Here is a 27,464-nt window from a genome sequence, read left to right as displayed (position 1 = left end):
ATACTTAGCGCAAAGTTTGAATTGCAAACTGTAAATATTGACCTTTTGTTTTCTAAATGAATAAAATGTATGCTATTACGGAAATAATTTCTCGAGTTATTTAATAGTCTATGCATCATCTCTTGGAATAACTACCTCTACTCCTCCCTTTTAGATATGCTTAATTAAGAGGGAGGCTAAATATTGGAAGATATTAGAGCACATGTGCAAACCCAGAATATGCTGACAGCACAGCTTCCACCCCTTGTGACATGTACTTTGAAAGAGCTATACCGGAAAAGTAAACAACGGCGCTGTAGGCTGGACTCGGGTGGCTTGACATTTGGTCGGTCGGTTTACCTCATTGCTTTCTTTATTCCCCCCTCTTCTCCCTTTCTTTCAATAAGCTTTAGCCATATGTGTGTATTTATTTATTTATTGATGCTTATTTAAAAGTGTATAGATTTTCCTTTTAGCTGTTCATCCAATGAGAAGACGTAAAAGATGGAGCTACATATACTAGAACACAGCTTGAAAGTGGCGAGTATAGAGAAGGAGGGTATCCAGATATGCACTCATGGATTAATAAAACTCGCCTTCTTGGCTTCTAAAACTAGGTAAGTGTTTTCACAGACACGATTCACGTTAACAATGCTTGTGTGTTACCTCTCCTAGTGCTCCAGCTTTATATGTATCACCAAAGGAGTATCGTAACACTACAGCAAACTAGTGGCAAGGCTGCATCAACATGCTTTAAATTTGGTCGAAATAGCCAAATTCTCGGCCCAGTCATCATCCAAGTCTTATTAAAAGATAGTTTATTAGCGACTGCAAATACGTTGCACTAGTTACAAGGCCTACCGTTATTTTTTTACCCTTATTTTGTGGTGTCATTTTGTAGCCTTGTGTCATCTGTAGACTAGCTGGGTCGACGCGAAGGGGTGTGAGAGCACATAGCCTTCTCATTGTTTTCCTTTAATAAACACAATCGTCTTACATTGAACTGAGGATGCAAATTCTAACAGGAGTTTTTAGTTACTTTCTTGATAATATCTCAACATAATTAAGATGTTTCAATGGTTGATCCCCCCCCCCCCCCCCCCCCTGCATGGCTTATCTGTTTGGTCTTGCACACTATCGGTTAATTCAATTTGTAACCCTGTCATCATGACTATATAATATTTTTAATGTGGATGACATTCACAACATATATTATAATAGTATTCTGTATTACAGTAAAAGTCATTTTATCTTGTCAAACATTTGTTTTAAGTTAACTCAATATTGCAATGTTGTGAATTAAATATATTTTGTGCAACACTAATTGTACTTTAAGCATAAACACTAATACTAGCCTATATTGTAGTATACTTTATTTGTGAGGTGTTTAAGGCCTTCTCGCTGCATGAAGGTTGGTTTGGCAATATTAACAGAGGTTAATAAGATCAATGACATATTAGTAAACCAATCATTAGCCTAGGTCACAACCTAGGCTTATGATTGGTTGGCTAATAAATATCTGTTGAGCCCATGCAATGCTTGTATTTTTGAAGATGACTATGGTCACAGTATTCAGTATCACTACTGGGCCTATTACTAATCTGTGAGGAACACTAAATCCAGTTGAATATCTCCTCGATTATTATGCAATAGAGCACAAATCAACATGCAACACACATGCTTTGAATTTCTACGAAAAACAGCTTAGTCTTGTTTAGGAAATTATTTCCTTTTGTTCGGTCAGCATTCCAGTGTTTGTCATAATGATAAAACATTAAGCAGGCTCCTGTTCACATCTGTTTCTAGTCTTCTCAGAAACTGTATTATTTTTTTTCAATTCATCATTGTGGAATCCCTCATAAGCCTTTTTTTTTCACTTAACCTTTAGCCGTGTGTGTGTGTGTGTGTGTGTGTGTGTGTGTGTGTGTGTGTGTGTGTGTGTGTGTGTGTGTGTGTGTGTGTGTGTGTGTGTGTGTGTGTGTGTGTGTGTGTGTGTGTGTGTGTGTGTGTGTGTTCAAGTGATCTTATTGAAGTAGGCCTACAGGGCATGGATGACGTTAAGGTACAAGGGTGGTGCCCCGTTCCTGTAGGCCTCCGAGGCTGACCCCTAATAGGTTTGCAAAGCAGGACATCCGATCATCTCCCATGTTTTCCTTTACATCTAGGGCTCAATATAAATTGCAAATTGTGGCTAGGAGTTATCGTTACATTTGACCTTTCCTTTTGCGGTGCAAGATTTGTGTCCATGGTTGGCTATCATCATCTTTGTTGTTCAACATCATACATTTGGTTTAATATTTAATTTATAATTTAATTTCGCTCAAAAATACTGGCACAAAAACACTGTTTTTGTGCACTACTGCCAATACGGATTACAATTTAGACCAATAATGACTGAATAACTGATCATTATGTGATGAACCAACTGAGACAAACAGACCTACCCTTGTTAAATGTTTAATAATTGGAAATGTGTGACAATATTGGGTTAATATATTGCACATGATATTCTTTCCAGAATAACATTTGACTACTCTATTGGATTACATTTTGATGCTGTTGAGGAGGAGGGAAATTAGAGTTTGAAGAGGATATAGCCTGTCTTCATCTTGCGCAAGAGGCTATATATTTTCATAGAGAAGACAGCAACGGAGTCAACACTATGATTTCACATTATGGAAGTTCACACACTGCACTAAGCTACAGAAGATACCTTCAGCAACGCAATATCCTATCTTCTTTGCTAAGGCCAAAACTGTCTTCTGAGAATTGAACAACTTGGAAATGTGTTATTTCGCTACTTATTTCATATGATGATCCAGGATCCTTTCTATATTGTGACTTTAGTTTTTAACCCTAGTTTCCTTGCAACCTACCATCTACCTGAAACAATGAGAGCCGACTTCTGAGTCTGTTTCCAAGGATTCCAACTCCTTCAGTTGTCCTTTTGAAGGGCTTTTTCTTGCTTTGTCTTTGTATTTTTCTGTTCTTAGTCGATCTATATCTATTAGGGGGGCTGTGTGAGGAGGAACCTCTTTGTGACGGCAGTCGGGCTGTATCTGTGCAGGGCTTTGCGTATTGAACCAAAGTGTTGCTGTGCTGTCAGGTGGCTCAAAGCACTACAGAGCAGAACACAGTGATGGATATTCATCTGGAGACTCCTCGTCAAGTTCCTTGCATGCGCTTTAGAATGCGTAGCGGGCTGGCTGTTTGGCTGACTCAGCCGACCTCGGACATACAGGGATTCATTTGCATCGCTCTGCTTTCTGAATGGACACAAATGCTGATGGGATGAACCATGGTTAACAATTTCACAATATGGTGACAAGTCATAAATATATGTAGTAGCCAAGCAATTGTCTTAATAAAAACATTGCTTCTGACCAGCCATAAAGGTTGAGTAGCTTCGAGGTAGATGAGTCATTTCAAGGAACTTGGCAGTTTATTTTGATTAACGCACAGGAAGTAATTGAATGTTCCATACAATCAAATTCTTCACACCTTTAAGCCAAAAGCAGACCATTTGCATTTTTTTTTACAAACCTGAGAAAAATCTGCAAAATGTTATGCACAGTTTAGCTGTTTAATGTGCAAAGCATCTTGTCCCATACTAGACCCTGATTGGGTCTAGGAGGCATTGCAATCAGTCCTGCAGTTACACAGATCTCAACATGTGGCCTCGGTGGCCACTTGTGATCGGGTTCTGCTTGGGGATCGGGTTGAGTGCCCACCGCCTCCCTTCCCACATTCAACATGCAAATAACTGTTTACGTCATCCATCACTTATGCAGTGTTTACAACGCTCCTGCTCAATAATAAAAGGATGGCACCCATTTTGTTGGACACCACGCCTGTTCAAACCACCAATACAGTGGGAATGCGTGGTAGCTCTGTTTATGGAGTCTTCAGCGGTATTCATGACAGAAGGCTATCAAAAATGTCTGATGTCATCATGTAAGTGTTTGTCATCTACTTCTGGTAAACCGTTTGGACCAAATCATCAGGTGGGCCTACATGTACGCACTCCCAGCTGGCCTTACAACGTGGTCGTCATGTGATTCACTGACCTTCTCCCAATGTGGTTAAGATGATGAAATTCTCTTTTTGGTCCCTGGTGCATTTACGGTTGGATCATGCGTTTTATTCTCAGGTTTGAGTATAAGGTCATATGGAGTGCACACAGTCCATACTGCCTTTTAGTGTTGGGGAAAACAGTGAACCGTTTGAATGATAATGCTTTCCATTCCAACCTTATGAACTGTGAACAGCAGTCTTAACTCGTTTACACGTTGTTCATATGTGTATTCTGCAGGGACGTACCTACTTACTATAAGCACAACCATAACCAGCAATATGCTTGGACATAGATCCAAGAGGTCTGTTTCTCCAAGCGTATCTAAAAAGACGAAATGTAGTGGAAAGGATTATGTTTTCCATAAACTTCAGGCAGAACAGATTAATGGTCTTTCACAAATTCCTCTCACAGCAGTTGACACCAACTTCTTGAAAGAAAGATTTGTCGAGCGAGCTGAGCAGCACCATATCTTATTTAGTTAAAGTGTGTGTGCGTGTGTGTGTGTGTGTGTGTGTGTGTGTGTGTCTGTTTTTGTGCTGCTTCACTGGTAATTCTCACATTGACTAAGGGACCATGATTCACTTGATGGTAAACCTTATCACTCCTGACAGCATGCACACCTGACTCATGCTTGTGTGCATGTGTGTGTATGTGTGTGTGTCACTTCCAAAAATGGAACTGGTATTGGGTTTCCTTGTAAAAGTGTGATTATGGGCGAAACATCGCGTTAGCCTGTTAACACTTTAGCATCAGCCGCGCCTTCCTTTCCCTAGTCCCATCTGGCACCAATGTTAGCGCTGTCTTCACACTGCAACGCAATTTGGGCTATGTGTAGGTGTAGTCCTGTTCTGAGAGGCCATACTTTTTCTCCTATTTCCTGTTGCTTATTAAACTGGATGAATGCACCCTGTTTAAGCATCGGCCTCTTTCGCCTACCGCTTACAGGTCCAGTGTGTCAAATGTCGGTACCCACTAGTGGTGAGTTTGCAGATTGCAATCAACAACTGTATCCCGTCCCCACTCACCACTCCTTTTCCTAAGATAACGGTGGCCTGTACTGGCCTGCATTGTGTGAGGTACCGGTAGGTAATTCCATAACTATAGCATTGAGTAGCCCAGTGTCAAGTAATGAGGATCCTGTGAATGTAAAACTATTAGGTAATATATTTTTTCTTTATTTGATTTTTTTATATGCAGTGTCTACCCAGCCCCTTCCGGCAGGTTCCACCCAATCCTCCCCACTACACCTTTAAGATCCTTTACACGCAAGAGCTATGCATGCTCTCTTTTTTGGTGTTTTTATTGGCTAAATCTTCAAAGAGGAAGTGAAATCTGCAGACTTGGATGGATCTGCAGATAGATTAATCAGTTTGGCAAAGTATAGACAGCTATTCACCTCTCATTGGGTAATATGCTGACTATTACCGAGGCTATATGGACATCAATATAGATTACAGCCCATAAATTGTGCCTTCTATCGAATATCTATACGCACAAAAGCAGGTTGTCCCTGAAGTCCTCTCTTCTATCTCACCACTCGAGTTCATCTCAAAAACCTTACACACCCTTTTCTTCTTTCTCCGGTTCCACAGGTGTAAATTCTTCAGTTTGACCGAGACCCCTGAGGACTACACCATCATCGTGGACGAGGAAGGTTTCAAAGGTGGGCCTCTCCGGGGGCAATTAGGTTGCCGCGGCAACGCCCCCCCCTCCAACCCCCTCATCATCAGGCAACCGAGGAAAAAGGGAAAAAGAGCATGTTATGTAACGTGTGGTCCTGACGGCAGCACGCATGTTGACCCACGGTGTTTGACTACATATTGCTTCAGCGCCTGTGTCATTACATATAACCAGGGCTGCCCTGTGTGAGGCAGCCCTGGTTATATGTAATGACACAGGTGCTGAAGCAATATGCAGCATGTAGTATGTAGTCTCTTTTATTTTTCAATTTTATTTTTGTTCCCCCGAGTCGGTGGAGGTAGCGTCTCCATGTCATTACTGGCCCTCGTCGGTTGCCGTGGATACACGGTCTGTTGTGTAACAGCTTGAGGTATTTTCTGCGTCTCCCTGCCGGAAGGCACTGAGGGGGGGGGGGGGGGGGGGGGGGGTTTCATGCTCCGCTCTGCAGAGCCTGAACTCCACGTGAGGCGCGGCCGAAGCAATAAGGCCCCGTAAATCTCTTTAATCAACGAGGCACAGAAAAAGAAAAGGGTTCTGATGATATAGCATTGACAGTTTTAGGTGGTATTAACGTCCGCGGCTGATCCAAGGCCATTCTGCGCGCTGAAAGGCCACAGCGGCGGTTTGGCACGACGATATTTATCACGAGGGAGCAGAAACCTATTTAGCGGGGGGTATTCTCTTATTGGTTTTGATTTTGATTTCCATACAAGTCGTAACCCAATTTGATCCAGCCATGGGAACTGGATTGAGAGGAATCCGCAGAATAGGAGGCAGGCTGATGTCCTCAGTTGGCACTGTTTCTGCACTTTCAGTCGGTTCCGCCAGCAATAAGTGTCACTTTAAATCTCTCTGCTGTCGACAACGCTTTATGCTTTTCTACCGCTTTCATTCTTTGTTTCAAAAGTAATTCACCTCCTCACCATATACGTATGTTTGTAGTGCAAAATTGAACTGAATTTTAAAGACGCATTTCATTACATGTCTTCGGGATACATGTGTGCGCAATGTGAACTGTGTGAGTCTAAACCTAACCCTAACTTAGTTAAAATAGCCAATATAATAAAACCATTACCCAAAGTGTAGTTATCACTTCCTTCCTTCATCATTACCCTCAGTTTACTGTCATGTCAGTATACATGGTGCTACACCAAAGGCCACTAGACGAACATGTTGGGTGAATAACAACGTCTCCCTCCTGTGTGATTTCAGAGCTGCCCGAGTCGGAGCACATCAGTGTGGCCGAGGCCACGTGGTTGGCCCTCAACGTGGTGTCGGGGGGCGGGAACGCGGCCAACTCTCAGCCAATAGGCGTCACCAAAATCGCCAAGTCGGTGATCGCGCCGCTGGCCGACCACAACATCTCCGTGTTCATGCTGTCGACGTATCAGACGGACTTCATCCTGGTGAGTGCAGGGCTCCTTGCTCTGTGCCTGGGGGGGGGGCATGTCGTACTTGCTTTGTACTCAGTGCTCTTCAGTGCTGTTAAAGAGAATGTGAGTGGTGGTTTTTAAAAAAAAAGCCCTTTTTCTTTTTGAAGATGGAACTGAAGCACTCGTCTGAAGCGTTTGCAGCTCCAACAAAGAACCCATGCGTAGCTTAGCCCGTCTACCGGTGTGCCTCTGTGACTGCAGAAGGTTGAAAAGGCCTTTTATCCCAGCAATAGGTCTGAACATGAAAACCCAATAACGGTAAAAGCCTATGTCTTGAGGGGGGAGGTTAAGGGTTGGGGGGGGAGAGGAGCTGCATTTCAGGTTTTCTTTTTTATGTTGCTGTTTTCATTAACGTCACCGTGGTTTATCGCACGGTTCAGAACGGAGCCTTGTTATTGGCAGCATGGAATCCTATTTTATTGCTTTGCTCGGGTGGTGGGGGCTGTGGTGGGTGTAGGGGGTGAGGCAGGCTCGGCTTGTTTATTGAAATGAAAACAAAAGAACCCACGTCGATGATTATCTTTTTGCTGGTTGCATAAGAAAGGATCAGCATGAGCCTCTTGTGAGAATCCCAGGTAACATGCTGACCTCTCTCTCTTTCTCTTGCTCACTCTCTCCACCTCTCTCTCTCGCTGGCTTACCTCTCGTCCCTCGCTATGCAACAATACCTTGATTGCAGGTGTAATAGAGAGACGGACTGGGGGGGTGGAGGCGTAATACCCTTGATCCTGCCTGGCGACCCCGCGGCTGACAGCTCCTCAATCTAAAGCGCGCATCTCCTGCGCTCCTGTTTTTCTCTCTCATTCCTGCGCTCTTTTTTTCTTCTCTGTCTTGATCCCTGCCTTGCTTGGTGTGTCTGATTATATTACAAAAGGTGACAGCAAGAGAGAGAGCGAGAGAGAGAGAGCGAGAGACTCTCTCTCGCACACTGGCGAATGCCCTAGATGTATATTTATATATTTATATCTATACACTATGCTTTTTCCTTGCTTTTATCTTCTTTGTGCAACAACATGCTGTGTTTGCATGCGTGTGCATGTGTGTTTGTGTGTCTTGAATAGGGCCTCTTTTGATTGAATGATTGGCTGTGCCCACTGCTCCGTAGTAGAGTGCATTCATTCTCCAGCGAGCCACAGCTCTGCCCACTCCCAAAGGGCTTTTGCGAACTACAAATGAGATGAAGCCTTACTCGGGCTCTGTGGGGGAACACACCACCACGCTGTGTCCAAACATACTCTCGCTCTCGCTCTCTTTCCCCCCCTCCCTATCTCTCTCTCCTTCTCACCAGGTTATAGATTCACCTGTGTGTGTGTGTGTGTGTGTGTGTGTGTGTGTGTGTGTGTGTGTGTGTGTGTGTGTGTGTGTGTGTGTGTGTGTGTGTGTGTGTGTGTGTGTGTGTGTGTGTGTGCACGCGTGCGTGTAGGTAGGTAGGTAGGTAGGTGCATTCGTGGGTGGATACATGCGTTTCTTGACTAAGGTTTCCATCGTCATTGGGAGCGTTAGGTTATCAGGGTCTATAACGTCATTAAGTTCTCTCTAGGCTTTGGTCCCCAAATTGGCCTCTGATCCGCGGGTAATGCAGTCCCAGCTATTTATTCAGTGGTCTGGTTGAGTGTCTTCCTAAGCGCTGTGTCGCAGCCTTTCTATCTGGAAAACTGGAGGACGATAAGTATTCCAATTTTGAAGCTATTAAAATGCAAATTAGACTGCTTTAGCAAGAAAAGGAAAATGAACAAACTTTATTTTTTACTCTCATCATAGGTCATATCCCTTCCCACCTCTTCCATTGTGTTTTATTACGATGTATGGTTTGCAGAGAGACAAAAAATACGTAGCATATCCGGAACAGAATATACTTCAATCCACATTCGCACAACACATTGTGCGAGGCAGTGTCAACCCCTTGCCCCTTCAAGTCCCCGATGTTTAGCACCTTGCTTTTACGTATCACTTATTGTCCGGTCGTGCTTCTCCCTCTCTGCCCTCAGGTTCGAGAACGAGACCTGCCCATGGTCATGCACACGCTGTCCTCCGAGTTCACCCTGCTGCGGGTGGTCAACGGGGAGACGGTGGCTGCCAACAGCCTGGGCGTTACCAACGGCTTCGTCAAGCCCAAGCTTGGTAAGCGGCGCCGGACTCACCGTGACTCGGCAGACGTGGGCGGTGCCGATCAGGATGGGGAATTTTGATTGGAGCGTTTACTGTGGATGACGATAGTTGATTTATTTTCCTACATTTTGATTGGGAGTTTACTGTGGATGAAGGTGGTTGTTGTACTTGCCTAGCCTACATTTTGATTGCACAAGCAAGTAAAAAATTAGAAAAATCAAACATGGAAGAAATAACTGAAAAGAATGCCAAGTAGCCATAGTTATCAGAACACAAGATTAGTAGTTGTATATCTTATTTTCCTCAAGTCTGTTTTTAAGATATTCTCTAGACAAGGCTTCAGATATTCCATTAAAATAGCTGCCAAATACCGAGCAGCTTATTTAAAAAAGTTTTACATTCACTCAGACTGGTTTGTTTGGAGACTTTGGAGCACAATAATTGCAATGCATTGCTCTCCTTTGTGAAATGTAGCATGCTTCAGAAGGCAGAACATCCAGTATCTTGACTTTGTTCTGCTAATCTTGTCCAATTTGATGCTGTTTTTCTTGCGGTATGAAAATGTGTTCTAGGTCGACGCTTGTTGGGCCAACACTGTTTGAAACCAGATAATTCAGCGCTAGTTTAATATGGCACAGAGCAGTGATGACAATGCACACTACACACCATGTACTATTGCATTCTAACTTTGTATATTTGATAGATTAGATGAAGATACATGTAGATACAATAAATAGTAAACGCTGTTTACTATGGACTATTTCATATTTTAAGACTTGAAATAAATTACAGAATGTGTGTGTGTGTGTGTGTGTGTGTGTGTGTGTGTGTGTGTGTGTGTGTGTGTGTGTGTGTGTGTGTGTGTGTGTGTGTGTGTGTGTGTGTGTGTGTGTGTGTGTGTGTAGTGCCCCGCCCGGTCATCCACCCTCTCTCCAGCCCCAGCAACATGTTCTGTGTGACCAGCCTGGACCCTGACACCCTGCCCTCCGTGGCCACCCTCCTCATGGACGTCATGTTCTACTCCGGAGGGTAAGGGGCCTCGGGCTGGGGGGTTGGGGGGGCGGGGCAAGTGCCAGGCTAGGCTAGCTCAGCCTTCCACCTTTTGGATGGATCCGCTCGCCTTACTGTTCTGCATGTACTCAGGAAGGCTTCAATAGTGTGCTACATGTTTTTTTTGTTACCCAGGCTGAACTTTCCTTTGGCGTGATTATCTTGAAAATGATTGTTGTAGTCGTTGATTATTATATCTATATTTTCAAATGATGATTAAGTGAACCCCCAAAACAAATTCCCCATTATTTCCCGGGCCAAAAAACGAGGAACAAATTCAGAAGCAGACACGCTGTGTTTACCGTAAGAAGAACAACATTCGATTCATCTTCCCTGTTAAGGATGGTGGAAAATACCGTAGTGGCCTTGGAGCACACTCACTTTTTCCATTATACCAGACCCAGACGTCCGGGCCATTTATAGCCGGCAACACTAAAAAGACCCACGCTTCCCCTTCAATACCTTGTGATGGTTCACACGTTGCGCCCGGGGGGGCCTCCAGGAGCCGATCCCAGACACCGTTTAACCAGGCAGCGAGCCCACCGACGGCGCTTTGATGGCAAACAACCTTTAGAAAGCGGGAACCCCTATCACCGCTCTGGTGTCGGGGAGGGTGATGTAATACCTGGGTATCATTAGACCGCCGGATGACACCGGCCTCTCTCTCCCCCCCCCCCCCCCACCAGGCCGAAGGAGGCGGGAGGAGGTGCTGGCGAGGACTCCAGCTACATCCGCTTCTTCTCCTTCTCCCTCATCGAGGGGTACATCTCTCTGGTCATGGACGAGCAGACGGCCCAGAGGTGACACACACACACACACACACACACACACACACACACACACACACACACACACACACACACACACACACACACACACACACACACACACACACACACACACACACACACACACACACACACACACACACACACACACACACACACACACACACACACACACACACACTGCAGCCCGTCTGTACCCAGGCCCGCTGGTGGATGAACCAACGGGTTCTTGACGATGGCCGCCCAGTGAAACGCAGCAAAGACACACACTTTAAAAATGAATGGGTCTTTGAAGTAAAGGGATTAAAAATGGACAAATAAGGGGATTTAAAGTACACTGCAGACACGATTTAGGCGTCCACTGTTGAAGGAGCAGGAAATCTCCATGATCTTAGAATGAGAAACATTGGTTGAATAAATAAGTCATACAATGTGATTGTCCGGTCCAGTCCTGCATGTTGGATGAGGAGCTAACCCAGAGTGCTGCTCGCCTTGGGGGTATCAACTGTAACATAAGGTATCTTATTGATGGTCAGCTCCCCCGTAGTTGTCCGGGGGGATCGTTGCCAGAGAAACCACCATGACACCATAAGGTGTAAATAAGGTCAGTGTAGCGGGTCTGCAGGAGAACGTAGAGGGAGAGCAGAGAGATTCAGACTCATCTTTGGTACACTTTGAGTAATGAATGAAATTCAATGACGAGATGTGTATCCTATGCTAGTGTTTGCTTCTGACATGAAACATCATTGAGATTCATAAGACAACAAATGATCAGTCCATTGTAGGACTATCGGTATATAAGCCAAAGCACAACCACAGGTCTAACATTGATTCAGCCCACCAACCCCCCCCCCCCCCCGGCGGCCGCGGGCGGTCCCGGCGCGAGGGCCGAAGCAGTGTATTATTTCTACCGCTGAAGCACAAAGCAAATTTGCAGTGTGTTGCCCAGGAGCACGTGGGGTGATCTGTTGCTAGGCGATGGAGAAGCGGCTGCTGGCTCCATGCACCTTTTATGCGCCAGTGACACAGCGGCTTTCAGAGAGAGAGAGAGCTTACTTATGCCCTCCTCCTCACTCATCCCAGTCTGCTCCTTCTGCCACCGCCCCCTTCACCCCCCCCCCCCCCCCCCGCACCTCCCATCCTCCCCTCTATGTGGCTCACACAGCCCTAGATTTGAGAGAGAGCTGAGTTATGCCCTCCTCCTCACTCATCCCCGTCTGCTCCTTCTGCCACCCCCACCTCCACCCCCCCTACCCCTACCCAGCACCCACCTCCACCTCCAGCCCCACTACCCAGCACCCACCTCCACCTCCAGCCCCACTACCCAGCACCCACCTCCCATCCAGCCCCACTACCCAGCACCCACCTCCCATCCAGCCCCACTACCCAGCACCCACCTCCCCATCCAGCCCCACTACCCAGCACCCACCTCCACCTCCAGCCCCACTACCCAGCACCCACCTCCACCTCCAGCCCCACTACCCAGCACCCACCTCCACCTCCAGCCCCACTACCCAGCACCCACCTCCACCTCCAGCCCTACCCAGCACCCACCTCCAACTCCAGCCCCACTACCCAGCACCCACCTCCCATCCAGCCCCACTACCCAGCACCCACCTCCAACTCCAGCCCCACTACCCAGCACCCACCTCCACCTCCAGCCCCACTACCCAGCACCCACCTCCCATCTTGTGCGGTTCACGCAGCGCTAGATTTGTGATTAACTAGCCGAGTAGCGTGGCAAGCGACCCTGCGATGACAGAGCAAGGGTTTTTGTTTGCAGACGGGGAGGAAGAGGTCCAAGTCTGGGGATACTGGGTTGTGACAGATGTACATCGAATCAGGACTTCAGTCCCACTGAGACAGTGTTTGGAGCACGTAGGGATAGGTGTGCGTGTTCATTAAAATGAAAATGTTTATTCTGAGGACGAATATGCCCTGCTAGAATGCAGTTAGTTATTCCTCACTGACGCCCTATTAATGTCTTTCGTTGTGGGTTACGATTGACTGGAACCATAGCAGCTTCATAAGGAAACAGCGGGAAGTAGGAGAAGAGGTAGAAGTAGCTCTTTGAAGCAGAGCAAAACGAATGGGGCCCCTAAGCAGTGCAAAAACGATGCTACGTTGCAGATGTATTGTAGAACATTTAAAAATGGGCCGCGCAGTGAAGAGACATTCACCAGTCTAAGTCTAAGTTATCCAATAAATGATGGTCGTCTAATATGTTTTCACTGAATTATTATTTATTACTATAGACTGCTTTGAATAAAATGTTTCTTGAAACCGAAACAGTCATTTTCTGATTCTGCAAACAATGGTGCAATGAAGCAATTAATTAATAAAAAATTATTAGCTAATTTATTCATCTAAAATCCAATTTCATCTGTTTTAATAAGGTGTGTCATTAACAAACACCTTTTAATTCCAATTAATTTCTTTAGTGTGGTGTAATGGAATTAAACAAGAGCCCCTTTGGATGCATTCATTACAGTAGCCATCAGTGTTTCTAATCGGTCTGCTTTTCTATTTATCCATCATGCAAATATAAATGTACGTTATTTATTATTTTATTATTTTAACTATTTATCTGATTTTACAGCTTTTTTCGAATGAAACGCATTCACGATAATCAATTATTCACCATAGCACTTCCAATAATTACACCATTATTTATATATATATATATATATATATATATATATATATATATATATATATATATATATATATATATATATATATATATACTGATTTGTCAATCATGGTATTCTACAGTATGTTTTTTCTGAATAGAGGACCGCCCCTGAGAATGTCGAGACTGTTGCTTTGCAGGTTATTTTGAACTAGGGAATGGATCGGCCAATTTATTTTTGCGAAAGCAGTAAAAAATCAATTGAATCAATTAAGAAAAAATATGATACATTTGTGTAAAATGATTGATTTCTTTATTAAGTTGTAGTACGCGCAATATTAAGAAAAAAAAAAGATGCTCAAGCACTGCAGGAGAATATTTTCAGCTTATTAATTCATTATATCTTAAAGTAACTCCGATCAGTGGTTGGTAACGTTAGTGTCAGTGGTATAATCCGTATAGGGGGCGGTCAGGGGAAGATGGTGAGCTACGGGGCTGCTGTTGCTGCCGAGGCTAAGCTGAGGTTCCTCACACCACCGGTTTGGTTTGTTCCTCCGCTGTTACGTTGATCTGTGACACACACTAAGACTTAAGTCATTGTTCTTTGGGGGTGTTCTTGACTTTACATTACTCCATGGCTGGAGTAATGTATAGTCAAGAGCAGCCCCAAAGAACATTGACTTAAGAACACACACTGGTGAATCTAACACACTTAAGTCAAGTAAACCCAGTATTATGTGCGGCTGAAGATTAACATTTATACTTAAATTCCGTAATATACTAATGAAAAAGATGCCAAAGAGAATACATGCACACAAGTTGGTTGGGTTTCAAATATGCTTTGGAGAAAAAGTGTTTGCTTTGGGAAAACTATAATCTAACCATTAATTATTGTCTATGTAAAAAATAATATGTATGTTGTATTATATGAGACAGCCCTCTATTGATCTTAAGCAGGTTTGTCCCCCTACAGCGATGGGTCACCCATTCCCCTCTGCTGGCCTCTCCATGCAGAGTAGCTGCGTTAGAAGTGGCTGAGCCGTGCACACTGGATCCTGACAAAGCGTCCTCCCAGACAGCCCTGTGAACTGCTGCATTATGTATCCTATCCAGATTCCCCAACAACGTCCTCTTCACCAGTGCGTCCGGGGAGCTTTGGAAAATGGTCCGCATCGGCGGTCAGCCTTTGGGATTTGGTGAGTACCGCTCAGTGATTCAGCCTTCTGATTGGACGGAAAGCTTGTATGTTACAAAAAATGCATGGATGGAATCATTTGGATATCTGGATATGGATGACTTAACCGAGAGCTTCAATAAAGCAGCCTGACCCAAATCTGCTCTATGTCATAATAAAAAAAGACCAGCAAAAACAGCATGTTAGGAAAAAAGTGTTGTTATTGTTGTTAGTTTTGCTCAAACAAGACCAACAGGTGGTCAGGGCTACAAAGCCTATTGACTCAGTTTCATTGTTCCTGGAACCCCAGAATAGAAGTCGTGGGAGTCGTGCCGGAAAAATCGCTATATCTTATTTTTCACACAACCGCAAATTTAAGCAGGCTTTTATTTATATCACTCAACCTCCGCCTCTCTCTAAAAGCAGGTGCTATCTGGACCCGCCGGTGTTGTTCTAATGAACCGATCCACTTCTTTGGTCACATAGCTGAGCAGAATTCAGCTTCAGTGATCCATGTTTTGTGCCTAACCTTTATTCAGTCCTTCCCTTTCTCATTGAGGCAAAGCTCCTCTTTTACAAGAGAGTCACCGCGGAGAAAAAAAAGTAGAAAGGTGTTTGTTGACTATCTATCAACACGGGGTGAATGATTTCTAATAGTTAACTGGTGACAGTGAGGTGTGACTCGCGCTCTGCTCCCTTCCCCAGATGAGTGCGGTATCGTGGCCCAGATCTCAGAACCACTGGCCACCGCTGACATTCCAGCCTATTACATCAGCACCTTCAAGTTTGACCACGCCCTGGTGAGCTGACCTGCCTAATCATTACCCGTACTGTGTGATGAAATGCAGAGACGGCATACAGAGGAGAACGCTTCCGTCCTGCTCTGCTCTGTGTCCTGCTCTCTACATTTCTTCTTCACACTAATTCCAACAGACAGTCTTGGACGTAGTGGGATATTAAATATGGATTTGCCCATACTAGTGTGGGCATGAATTTTTAAATCTTCACTTCATTTATAGAACGCCTAGAACAATTGTTTAGGTCCAATGTATATAGTTTAACACATGAATACAATACGGACGTTTTTAATGATTAAATGTCTTCTGTGTCGTTTTCACTCACCGGCATTAATATAAATGTATAGGAATAAACTAAGCCAAACACCTAGTGGTTGCTACGAATAATGCAACCAGTGTTGTGCATTGTGGGTCACACATTTTAGGAAACAGGACTCTGAACTTGAGGTGGGCTTAGCATAAGTGTGGCTTTCATTCAGCGACTCTCCGCTTAGGCTTAGGGGAGGAACAGGCTTACCTCTGATCTTGTCAGAAGTGGGTTGAGTTGATACTCAAACACAGGTTGTGTTGTGTTGGCTGCACTCGCTGTTCTTCGGCCATTGAACAAACCGTCCCTGTGCCCTCCCTTTCTCCCAGGTGCCTGAGGAGAACATCCAGAGTGTGATTGGAGCTCTCAGGACCAATGGGAGTGCGGGACAGTGATGGTGGAAGACGAGGTCGACTCAAGTGTTATTGCAGACCCCCCCACCCCCCCGCCCCCCCATCTCCACTCCCCCTCTCCTGCAGAGTCTTCACTCCCGCCTTGAAGCTTTTATCATTGTCCAAAAGAAAAACAAAATCAAGTGCCAAGGGCTTTATCGGCGATTGGAACGTATGGTATGTTGTTGGGGGTGGGGGTGGGGGTGGGGGGGGGGTGCAGGTGGATGGATAAGAGGTAAGAAGGGTGTTTGGATGTGGACAAGGATGCCAGTGTTCTAAGGATACTTTTAGCCTGATTCTTTTCATCTTATGACTCTAGCCTTCAACCCCCCACCCCCTTCTACCCTCCTTTGATCCAGCACTTGAGATCCTTTCTCTCTCCTCCCTCTCTCCCCCTCCCTCCATCTCCCTGATAGCTGCTGCTTTAGTGTTCAAGACAGGATCATATCTCAATGTTTTCTTTCTGCAGTTCCCTTTTTATTATTTTTTGCTCCCCTCCTTCCCCGTCGGAAGGAGAGAATGTACTGTATACAACCGTTTGAAGAGGAGAATACCCTTTATCCAGAATCTGGCATGAGCGTTACCCCTCCGCCCCCACCCCCCCTCCCCCAGCTCCCCCTAGACAGACGGGACTTTGTCAGTGCCAAGATGTTGGAATGCCTCAACTGATGCCTTGTCAAAAACAAAATGATAACGGAGAAAATGGAATAAAACGTGGCCGCGCTAGTGGAAGGGAGGAGGCCCCTGACCGATGGAGTCAGAAGCGGCGCTAACACGCAGTCGGCAACGGACACATGAAAGTCTGGCTTTTCCCTTAAAGCACCCGAGCATCCTGGTATTCTTTTATACATCCATTTTGTTAGTCATTTAATTTAATCGCAACACAAAAGACAACCATCGTATTAATCCAAATTCTGTAGGACCTTGTAAATGAAAAAGAAAATGAAAAAAAATGACAGGTGAAATGATACTCCCAAGGTCTCCGTGTAGATAACGGTTGTATTTGAAAAAAAAAAAGTATATACTTTTTTTTCCTTTTTTTTTACACAATCTGAGAAGACATGACGACAATGTATCCGTTTTGTACCGAGTAATAATTAACTGAGCCACTTTTGATTAATTACTATAATAACCACGGTGACATAGACATAAGCTAATAGGTTCATGCGGGGAACTCTTTCACTTTAAAAGCCCCCCTCCCCAGCTCGTACCAGCTCGCACTTTAAGCGGGTCGTGCTCACTGCAGACCCGCAGTACTGACGTGAAATGTGGGGAGGGCCGTTTAGCTCCGAAGGACCCGATGGAGCAGCACATTGACATGTATTGGTCTGAAGCATTTAGGTGACTGTGCTTTTTCTTTTTTCTTTGTTTTTGCTCTTTGTTCCTTGCTTTACCACAAGTTGCACCTAACAAAAAGAAAAGTACTTCTGTTTGAGATTTTATTTGCAGAAAACCCAAGTATTTATCAGTGTTAAAAACATGTTGAAGGTGACCGCTCTTAAAAAAAAAAAAAAGGAAGAAAGCTAGTGTGTGTGTGTGTGTGTGTGTGTGTGTGTGTGTGTGTGTGTGTGTGTGTGTGTGTGTGTGTGTGTGTGTGTGTGTGTGTGTGTGTGTGTGTGTGTGTGTGTGTGTGTGTGTGTGTGTGAGAGAGAGAGAAGGAGAACGCATACTGTGCTCCTCTTTTCTGTCTCGATTGACGGATCCAGAAGATTGTCTTTGTGCAGTTATTTGCTCCTCTGTGTTAAAATTGTACTCAATAAACTGGCAACCATAACATTTTAGCCAAAACTGTTGAGTCTATGTAAAGCATTCATACTCCTTTCAGTTATATTCATCAATTTACATTGAATGGGAAATTTGTTTTTACATGTGGATAAACGTTAAACTATTTTTATGACCTCTGCAGTTTCATGTTATGGTGTCAGTCACTCAAGTAGCTTATTTTACACGACTGCCTTGAGGTCTGCATCCATTTGTTTATTTACTGCTTCATCAACATCTCCACAATAGCCAAGCTTCTTTGTGGGGTTCGGTGTCATCATGTCAGGCGAAGCAAGTCAAATGTTAACTAGCACTAATTTAAGACAATCTCAGACAACCCAGAACCAGGGCCATAACTAGTGTTTTCTCTCGACCTGTGTTACTCCTTAAAGAATGGTGGTAGAGGCAGGCACATTTCCTACGTCGGGTTACAAACGACTCGTTTTGACGTCTTTCTGAAATTGGTTACAGGCTGTCGATTTCAGTAAAAGGGGAAAATAAATACACAATAGCAGCACAGAAAGCTTTGCACGGATTAAACAGAAAAAACAAACACCCACATATCCATTTAAAATCCTTTTAAGCTGCACTTTATAGTGTATTGCACGACACTTACAAGAGGCCCATTTCAGTTAAAACCATTTGATACCAAGTTGTTGTACCTTAGGGTTATACACCTGCCAGAAAACATAATAAAAGCTGAGCAATAAAATGGCTACCAGTTACACTCTAGGCTATCACACGACAATTATTCACCTGCAGACCTGACACTTAGCAGATGTTGCTAAAGTTCAGTTGTGACTATTACTTCAAATAAAAGAAAGGACATCTCCACATTGGTTTTGGAGCATGCCTTCCACTTTATCTGGCATGTCTTTTCACCTTTTATAAAAGTGTTAAGTAATTTCTCCGCTTGGCTGCCAATTTATTTAGCTGGGGGTGGCTATGGTTCACACAGACACAATGTTGCTATAATAGCACCTTTGTAAAATATTTCTTTATTTCACGCTCTCCGGTTCCCAACCAAGCACATGGAAAAGGAATAACAAGACAGGATTACATTCGCTTCACAAATGTGTGCAAAGTCTTCATCTCCGTTTACTTGGAAATGTCACACATATGTTGGTCTAATTATCCTCACATATCATCCCGGCAGCATGAACCACTCAGAAGCTGCATGTTGTTGTCGAGTCTTTTCTTTAAGAGGTGGTTTTGCCGACCCTTATCGCCCTGGCCTGCGCATGCATGTGGTGACATCATAGCAAGACGCAGCGACCAAATCTGGGCTGGTCTCCCGCAGACAGCAGCTGGTTTGCATTTGATTTGGAAACCGCGTCTTGGTCCAGTGCCGGGTGACGCCCTGCGTTGCGCGAGGGGGGCGACGGGGTCACCGTTGGTGCGCCCGGGTCTCGCTCAGATGATAGACTTCACCAGTGCCACCATGTGGTCAACACCGCACGCCACGTCCACGACGTGACCCGGTACCGTCACCTGTCGTACACAAAATGAAAGCCACGCTAAAGTTTGGGAACTGGTGTGGAATGCATTTGGAAATAACCACCAGAAGAAATCAAACTTCTACAGGGAGCTCCAAGACACCAACATCCAAACACCCAACAAGCAAAAGAATCAGGTGCTTGTCCTTTACGTCATATAATATGGAGCCCGTGTGTGTACTCACCCTCCAGGGGAAGTACTGGTCGTCCCTCTTGCCGATGCCCAAACAGCCCCTCACGTTCTTGCCCCACACAAAGAGCTCCCCTTGATCTGGAGGGACATCATGTTATAGCACCATGTTATAACAGCGTGAGGGAACAAAAGTGCTTCCATGACGGACTTTGCGTTCACACGTTGACACAACAACAAAGTACAACACGTCTCACAGTGCTTGTTTATCGCCGGGCAAAAATTACTTTTATAAAAAAAGAGAAATTACCAAAATATGACTTATTATATTTTTGTTGAATTATTCATCTACCCTAAATAAATATGTGAAAGAAGCACACCCACACAGCAAAAGGTAAACCCATCAATCATGATGAGCCATGGCTTTGCCCCTTTTAAAGAAAATCCTTGATCCCTCCCCCACCCTTTTTTAAAAATGGCCTCCATAAATCAGGGTTTATATACAGACGCCAGAGGAACCACTGGCGTGGATATAAACTCCCCCCTGCCACCGTGTCCACAATATTTATTCTCTCACCCAAAAGAAATGGAAAAACGCTCACCGGTGACGGCGGCGAAGTGGTTGAGTCCACAGCGGATCGTCCTCACAGCCACGGAGGGGGTGAACTCGGAGCGGCCAAACAGCGAGGGGGGGATCATTTCAGGGGTGGGGGATTCGGATAAGTTGGGGCCTTTTCCCAGAATGCCGTAGCCCCATACGAAGACGGCTCCTTCCTCTGAGAATAGACCGGGCCGGGTGTTATTTACGAAGCTTGAGGAGAGACAGACGGACAGGCAGACAGGCGGATAATGTGGATGGATTTATGGATCGAAGGTAATACTAAGCCACCAAGGGGTGCCCAGCTGTAAGAGGGAGACTCGTTGTTTTTGTGCTCCATTTAGATACATGCACCTTGTTCATAGTGGTTCAAAAGGTAACCATTGGAAGATAAAGAAATTAAACCATCAGTTTTTATAGGTAGGATTAGGGCCAATAATGTTTTTTAACAACCTTCCCCTTAGGTGAAAAATAAAAACGACTAAAGCTTGAACCTGTATTGCCACCAAGTGGCCAACCTTAGAACTTTTCCAGTGAATCTGCACTTCTGAGGAGTTTTTTTGCCTTATGATAATTTCAGATAGAAATGACAATATTCTCATAAATATATGATGAGGTGCAATGAGCTTAATGGTCATTATGGAAAATATCAGTTCAATTTTTATGCAGTGTTCGGGTGACAATGTTGGCATTCGGTGATCTCCTGGTGAAAGAAGCGTTGTTACGTGGAGTTTCCGAATATGCAAGAAGGAATTCATTTGAAAGTGATGCCTTTTTCTTCCTGCTAATAACTTCGACTTACTCGGCACAGCATTACACAAAGTGCAGACCACTTGAGCTCAGTACGTACGCATCCCTCCTGCCCAATGCACAACCAATTCTGACTGCAAGCAGTCATTTTGGAGAAGCAAATCAGAACCGATGTGCTTCAATTTAAGTACATCTTCCAATATGGTGGCCCTAGGCTTCCCAAAACAAAACAAGATATTCTTTCTGATTCATACCTTCCGTATTTCAATCTCGGCGACAGAAGTGTACGACTTCATTTTACCTACAACCGATGACTCACTCGTGTGCAGTCATTATCGTTGTTGCGCTGTCATGATTGCTTTTTTTGTTTAAGTGATCAAACACTGAAATCAAAACACAGACGTAGAGACACATCCCAACACATTATTGCAATTCCAGTTTCTGATAGGTTCAAATTATGCCAAGTGACTTCAATTGGAGCAAGTCATAATCAACTGATTGCTTGATGCTGTTCCTCCAAGATATGACTGTTTGTGTGCTCTATCTACTGTTCCTATTTTGTCATGTAGCAGACGTGTGATCTACAGAAGAGGCCTCCGCCCTGAACGTGGACCACCCTCCCCCTGCCTGGATGAGGTAGCAACACTTGTTTGTAGATGCCGTTCATAGACTACTCCTCCACATTCAACACAATGGTGCCTGTTAAGGTCATGCCCAAGCTCAGGGTGCTGGGTCTCAACACCACCCTTTGCTACTTGATCCTTGAGCTCACCTTCTCTGCACTGACCCTGAGCACTGGAGACCTATCAGTCCCCTTCTGCACACCCTGTTCAGGCATGACTGACGCGCAACTCCGATGTCGTCCTTAAGTTTGCAGACGACACCACCGACCTGGGTCTCATCAACAACAATGCGACCTCCTACAGACATGAGATCCGCATCTTGGCAACTTGGTGCCAGAACAAAAACGTACCTCAACGTAAGCAAGCCTAACGAGATGATCTCCCCCCCCCTCCCCATTCACATCGATGGTGCAGATGTGCAGATAGTCCCCGGCTTCAAGTCCCTCTGTGTGTCCATCACCAAGGATCTCACCTGGTCCAGGCATTCAGATTTGAGCACCTATTCTTCCTGACTCAGGCATGATGTTGATGCTCGCCTGCTGAAGACAAGGCCTTCCAAATCTGGTAAAGACGGCGGAACGCGTCATTGGCTACAACCACACATCCGTGCAAAGCATCTACCACAGCCCCGATGACTTAGGATAGCCCAGAAACCCAATAGACTAGTGCCACCCAAGCTACTGAGCGTTTACGTTGCTGCGGCGTTACCGGAGCCTCGGGCTCAGACTACAGAATCCCCATAAAGGTTTTTTCCCCCAGGCCTCAGGCTTCACATCGAGCCACGTTGATCCAAGTGATCACATTGATCAGCCCCTTGTGAAAGATACCCTTGTGAAATACTGTGCATTTGATCATTAAAACGGAGTCTGCAGATATTGTCTGGATTAGACCCAGCAGCGCTGACCTGAAGAGAAGCCCCTGCACTCAGCCTTCCTTTCTGTTTGCTCTTTGATTCTCAATCCACTCACCATTTAGAATGGCCACCTGTGTCCCTCCGCAGGCCGCCTGGAGCACTCTGCCACAGCCCTCCAGGGGGAGGTGTTTAGGAGAGTTGATCTGGAGAGGACAAGGAACCAATTAAAACCAATGTAGGCATAAAGCCCTGCGCATTGTTCCACTCTTCTGCCAATAAAGAGATTGGAAATTATAGGAAATATAGAAATGGTAAACAATGGTATACTTTATAGTATGGAAAACAATACATTCTTGGAATAATTGATACCAATCAGAGCCAGCAACTGCATCTAAAGACCAAGAGGCAACAGAAGTTATTTGAGGCCACTCTTGACCCATCGATTATATGATTACTAGGATGATCAGGGACGTCATTCGGCATTACACGGCACAATACAGGAGAGCCGATTCTCCTCAGCCATGGCTTGTGTTCACCCCTCGACCCCCCCTGCCCGGGTCACCTGTGAGGACTCGGTGACCGAGGCCAGCTGCCGGTACTCAGAGTTCCCCCAGCCGTACAGCCCCCCGTCCCGGGAGACGGCCAGGCTGCAGTCTCCGTACGTGCTGATCTGCTTGACCTCCACGCCGCGCAGCTCGCCCGCCACCTCGGCCGGCGCGGCGCTGACACGCTGATGACCCAGACCTGGACAGAGAAAGAGACAGAGCTGTAGGGCGGGACCACTCTCATGACTGATGTGATATCCTGTTTAATGGTCGACTTGGTTGACTGAGAAAGATGCGTCAAGCATAATATCAGCTAAGAATAAAAGCTAGATATATTTGAGTAGATTTACTGTGCAAAGAACTGCATAGGAAAATTGGCAGCTAGTATATAAATATATATATTTTTTATATATATGGCTGCCAAATAATTGCATTTCCCATAAAAGTCACAACCATCTGATCTGCTCCAATCCAACAAAAATACCCGGAAAGTTAAATGTCACGTAACATTTAAAAAACGAAGCAATAAAATAATTGGCAGTAAACATCCTGCCATGTTCCGCCTCGAAAAGCCTTAATTTATTTCAGTTTATTTTGGTTTCCCCGTTTGCCAACTCAAAGACAGCCACAATTTGTCTGGGTCCCAGTGATTGCGTTTCGTCTCTTCTCACTGTCCTTGCAGAGATCACCCACCCGTCTGACCGTCTGCGCCCCATCCGCACGCGTACACCTTCCCAGTCTCCGTGAGGAACAGACTGTGGTCCTGGCCACACGCTACCTGGAAACGCAGGAGAGAAAACATTGCAGGGGCGTGGCAATGACAGGTCGGACTTTGTGCCATGTTGCAGTGTTCTATATTTCAGAGGACGAAAATAACAAACCGACGTGTCAGATGTTTATATAGATCACAATGGCCTCTGCATCTTTGATACTGCGCGGCTGAAACCCCACAGCCGTCGCCTTTATGACTTTGAGAGAGACTATCATGATTTATTTGGTTTTCATTTAAGTCTGGATTGTATTTTAGTTTGACCAAGCGGCCATCCATTCATCCTGTAATCCTCCATTGGGTCCTTTTCTTCTTTTTCCCCCACTGGAGTCTTGTGGGAGTTTGCTCTACCTACGTCCAACGGAGGACAAATCTCTTCTGGAGACGGATGTGGATCTGTGCCATCAGAGCTGTACTCACCTGGATCACCTTACTGTCGAAGCCCTCCAGCTTGTGAATGATGTGACTGCCACTGTGGGCGCATGCAAGACAGAGAGAGACAGTGAGGGACAGAGAGAGACAGAGAGAGACAGTGGGAGAAGGACAGAGGGAGGGACGGAGAAAGATAACAACCGAATAAAACACAGGGAAGAAGAACCTCTATTTCACTTCTGATTTATCAACACCTTATGAGATTTCCTTCTGAGACAGTATTTTGCGAGAGTGTGTAGCTTTAGGATGCATTTTCAAGGACATACCTGTAGTCTTCTTCCTCCACTATTGATCTCCCGCACTGGCCATAGGCATTGTTTCCCATACTGTAAACTTAAAAGATACATAGGCAAAGAAAGAGTATGAAAGAGTTATAAATCTGGTCTAAATTACTGTAATATCTGAAATCGATGAAACACTCAACATCCGATGTGTAACACTTCCATTGCATTCAGCCTCGAAAATTTGCATTTAATACTAGTACAGTACCACAATGACCAATCATTTAGTAAAATTGGATTTAAAAGCAATTAGTTTCAGAAAAAAATCCATCAAAATAGACCATAGTATCCAGAAAATAATGGATAAACCAGGACCAAGGGATAATTAGGGATAATTAACCATGGCTAGAGCGTCACAGACCCCTGGCCCACACCCTGGTGCTCACCTCCCTCCCGGTCGGTCAGCACCAGGGAGTGGGCGCGGCCACAGGCCACCTGCAGCACCCTGGCGCCCTGGGGGTGAGAGAGGGGCAGCGCCACAGGGGAGGGCTCCAGCACGTAGTCGTAGCTCACAACTGATGATAGAAAACACACACAAACAGGTGAGACAGGGTCCAGCGGTGGACCAATGCAAACGATTTTTGTTTTATAAGAAAGTGTCAGTGTTCTACTACGGCATTAGCCTCAAGCTTTCATAGGACACATGATCTAAAATTCACGCTAAACAGTGTTTGGTGGTGCAAAACATTCAGATTAAAATACATTGATCAAAAGCAGGCATACTTTGTATTTCATAGACAAAGCTTTTCAGTCTTTTTAGTTCCTATTTCTTATAATAATGGTATGAGGCTGTTGGGATAGTCTTACGCTTGCTCTTCTGAGTGCGCTGGAAGCCCAGCTGGGAGTCCTTGTTGAGTCCCATGCCCCAAAGCTTGGTGAGGTCTTTGGTCGAGGACGACAGAAGGGTGAAACCATAGCCACACGCGGCCGACGAGATCTGAGCGACACGGAGTAACAACGTGATACGGCTACGGTTACTAGAAGGCATTAGAATCACTACATCCACCAAAAACTACTGAAACCGATTACCTAATGTACCTGGTCTTCAGTCTCCAGCCGGTAGGGTGTGAGCTGGTATTTCCGGGGCTTTTTCCTGCCACAGTCGGGCTGTACCAGGCTGGGGAGACCGAGGGCACCGGTGAAGCTGAACCCCCACACAAACACCTTGTGCTTGGGCTTCCGGTTCTGACCGACATACTGGAAGACTGGAGCGTTTGCAGCGTTACTGTCGCGCCTCTCCTGCGATCTGGGTGCTTTTCCCTGTGTTGCATAGCAGCGAACATCTAGTCCTAACCGGGTGGTGTGTCGGGAAGACAGTCGAAAACATGGCAGAGCCATGCTGTAAGGACAGGGGAGATGGGGAAAATGTTAGTCAGCTTACATACAATGGGAGAATGAGTTTAGAAAATCCAATTTAAATTATGATTGGGGTTATTTATTCAACATACATAACAATAAACAGGCTTTTACTACGTATTGCTTAACATAAAATACTATAGAATTCCTTGGCCATTTACTCTTTGGCAATGGCACCTATGAAAACAACGCTAAATGTAATCTTTCTGCTAGCTTAACACCAATTTTACAATGAATATGTGAACAGTAATATTTTGTTTAAATAAAGATAAGCCTATCTGAAGATTGCAACCAGTCTACTCTGGTGATGCACTGTGTAAACAACTCAACTCCCAACCACTGTTTATCACATGCCTAATACATCAACAAAACAATGCAACATGCAGCACATACCTTAGGTTCTAAGTAACGTTTTGCAGAGGTATTTAGAGGTGTACATGTATGCTAAACATTGTGATAATGTTGGTCGCTAGCTTATTATTTGACCCTAAATTATTGTATTTCAATGTCAGTGACAGACAGAACGCATGACCAGCCCGGGCGACGTTCATTCGCTTCAGTTTCTTTTTCTTTAGTTTCTCCCCTCACAATGTATTGTGTGTATCGGTGTACGGCTCAGGGTCGCCACCTACTGCTTTGGAGCTGTAGTACAATTACATTTACATTAAGGGCATTTAACAGAATTTATCCGATTTTTTGGAAACATTTGAACTTGAACATGTTGTTCTAATGAGTTAAATTAATGAAACTATATCGTAAAACGCAATATGATTTCGCTAACTGTTTAATTATTTACCTGGATTTGAGCTTCGATCAATGAATGAACAGCAGATAGGCTACTGAGAGCTCACATGACATGGACATATCTGTAATTAGATTTATTTTTTTCTGCGTGAGAAATACAAAGTGCGGCGTGTGAGCATGTGCACGAGTTGAAATGCGTGTGACTCACGCCCACTGCGTGAGACTTGAGAGTTTAATGGAAGTGATTTAATAATGTTTTCAATAAGATCACATCCTTTAACTACGGTGGCGCATTGCATTCACATCACAAAAAGAAGTATCTGATACTAGTTAATAGTACTACAGATAAAAAATGCTGACCAGCCTGTCAGTCTCTAATACGATTGTAAACAATGCAAGAATCGTGCTATCGACGCTAATAAAACCCATCCCACGCACGCCACCCAACCATTTGCGTCACTGTTGCACAGCCAGTCATAACAGGTCCATGGTAAGAGTAGACAGAACAATGTTCATTGAGTTTTTTTATTCTGAAAGTTCTGAAAGTCTTAAAGTCTCACACCTAATAACTGGGATTAGCTACATTTGACACATGTTGACTTTAGAGTAAAGTAGGGGTCATTCTTTAATTCCTAATTTCTAATAAAAAAGTAAATGATACTAGTACTAAAATGTCTCTTTACTCAATCGCAACACAGTCACTACAATAC

General features: G+C 44.7%; 2 protein-coding genes across 3 annotated transcripts; one reads left to right on the top strand and one right to left on the bottom strand.

The window, feature by feature from the left end:
* Nucleotides 1-257: 257 nt before the first annotated feature.
* LOC130385838 (cytosolic arginine sensor for mTORC1 subunit 2-like) lies at nt 258-18,260 on the top strand. Its single transcript, XM_056594561.1, has 9 exons — nt 258-596; nt 5,647-5,717; nt 6,947-7,140; nt 9,156-9,288; nt 10,182-10,305; nt 11,013-11,126; nt 14,860-14,942; nt 15,626-15,720; nt 16,354-18,260. Exons 1-9 carry the CDS (start codon nt 484-486, stop codon nt 16,417-16,419), a joined length of 993 nt encoding a protein of 330 aa, XP_056450536.1. The 5' UTR covers nt 258-483; the 3' UTR covers nt 16,420-18,260.
* Nucleotides 18,261-18,282: 22 nt separating this feature from the next.
* On the bottom strand, nt 18,283-26,566 carry rcc1l (RCC1 like). 2 transcript variants are annotated; one of them, XM_056594559.1, is made up of 12 exons: nt 26,404-26,566; nt 25,693-25,993; nt 25,462-25,591; nt 25,041-25,169; nt 24,640-24,706; nt 24,362-24,413; nt 23,866-23,950; nt 23,190-23,371; nt 22,743-22,830; nt 20,406-20,579; nt 19,859-19,944; nt 18,291-19,668 (listed from the first exon to the last, which is right to left on the bottom strand). In XM_056594559.1, exons 2-12 carry the CDS (start codon nt 25,990-25,992, stop codon nt 19,591-19,593), a joined length of 1,371 nt encoding a protein of 456 aa, XP_056450534.1. In that variant the 5' UTR covers nt 25,993; nt 26,404-26,566; the 3' UTR covers nt 18,291-19,590. The 2 variants fall into 2 exon arrangements, with proteins under 2 accessions (XP_056450535.1, XP_056450534.1); XM_056594560.1 differs by lacking the exon at nt 26,404-26,566 and having other exon boundaries at nt 18,283-19,668; nt 25,462-25,622; nt 25,684-25,838.
* Between the last annotated feature and the right edge of the window lie 898 nt (nt 26,567-27,464).

Source organism: Gadus chalcogrammus, chromosome 7 (assembly GCF_026213295.1).
Source record: "Gadus chalcogrammus isolate NIFS_2021 chromosome 7, NIFS_Gcha_1.0, whole genome shotgun sequence".
In the NCBI taxonomy this organism is placed as follows: Eukaryota; Metazoa; Chordata; class Actinopteri; order Gadiformes; family Gadidae; genus Gadus; species Gadus chalcogrammus.
Note: the sequence above shows the minus strand (reverse complement) of the source record. Positions and strands in the feature narration are given on the sequence as shown.

What these genes read in the sequence shown, in the direction of transcription:
- LOC130385838 (XM_056594561.1), top strand. Translation starts at nt 484, where the DNA reads ATGGAGCTACATATACTAGAACACAGCTTGAAAGTGGCGAGTATAGAG. An exon ending in CGGTCAGCCTTTGGGATTTG is followed by an intron (nt 14,943 to 15,625) that starts GTGAGTACCGCT and finishes TCCCTTCCCCAG; the next exon opens with ATGAGTGCGGTATCGTGGCC. An exon ending in TCAAGTTTGACCACGCCCTG is followed by an intron (nt 15,721 to 16,353) that starts GTGAGCTGACCT and finishes CCTTTCTCCCAG; the next exon opens with GTGCCTGAGGAGAACATCCA.
- rcc1l (XM_056594559.1), bottom strand. Translation starts at nt 25,992, where the DNA reads ATGGCTCTGCCATGTTTTCGACTGTCTTCCCGACACACCACCCGGTTA. An exon ending in GGCTGGAGACTGAAGACCAG is followed by an intron (nt 25,592 to 25,692) that starts GTACATTAGGTA and finishes CGTGTCGCTCAG; the next exon opens with ATCTCGTCGGCCGCGTGTGG. An exon ending in ACAGGTGGCCATTCTAAATG is followed by an intron (nt 20,580 to 22,742) that starts GTGAGTGGATTG and finishes GTCTATTCTCAG; the next exon opens with AGGAAGGAGCCGTCTTCGTA.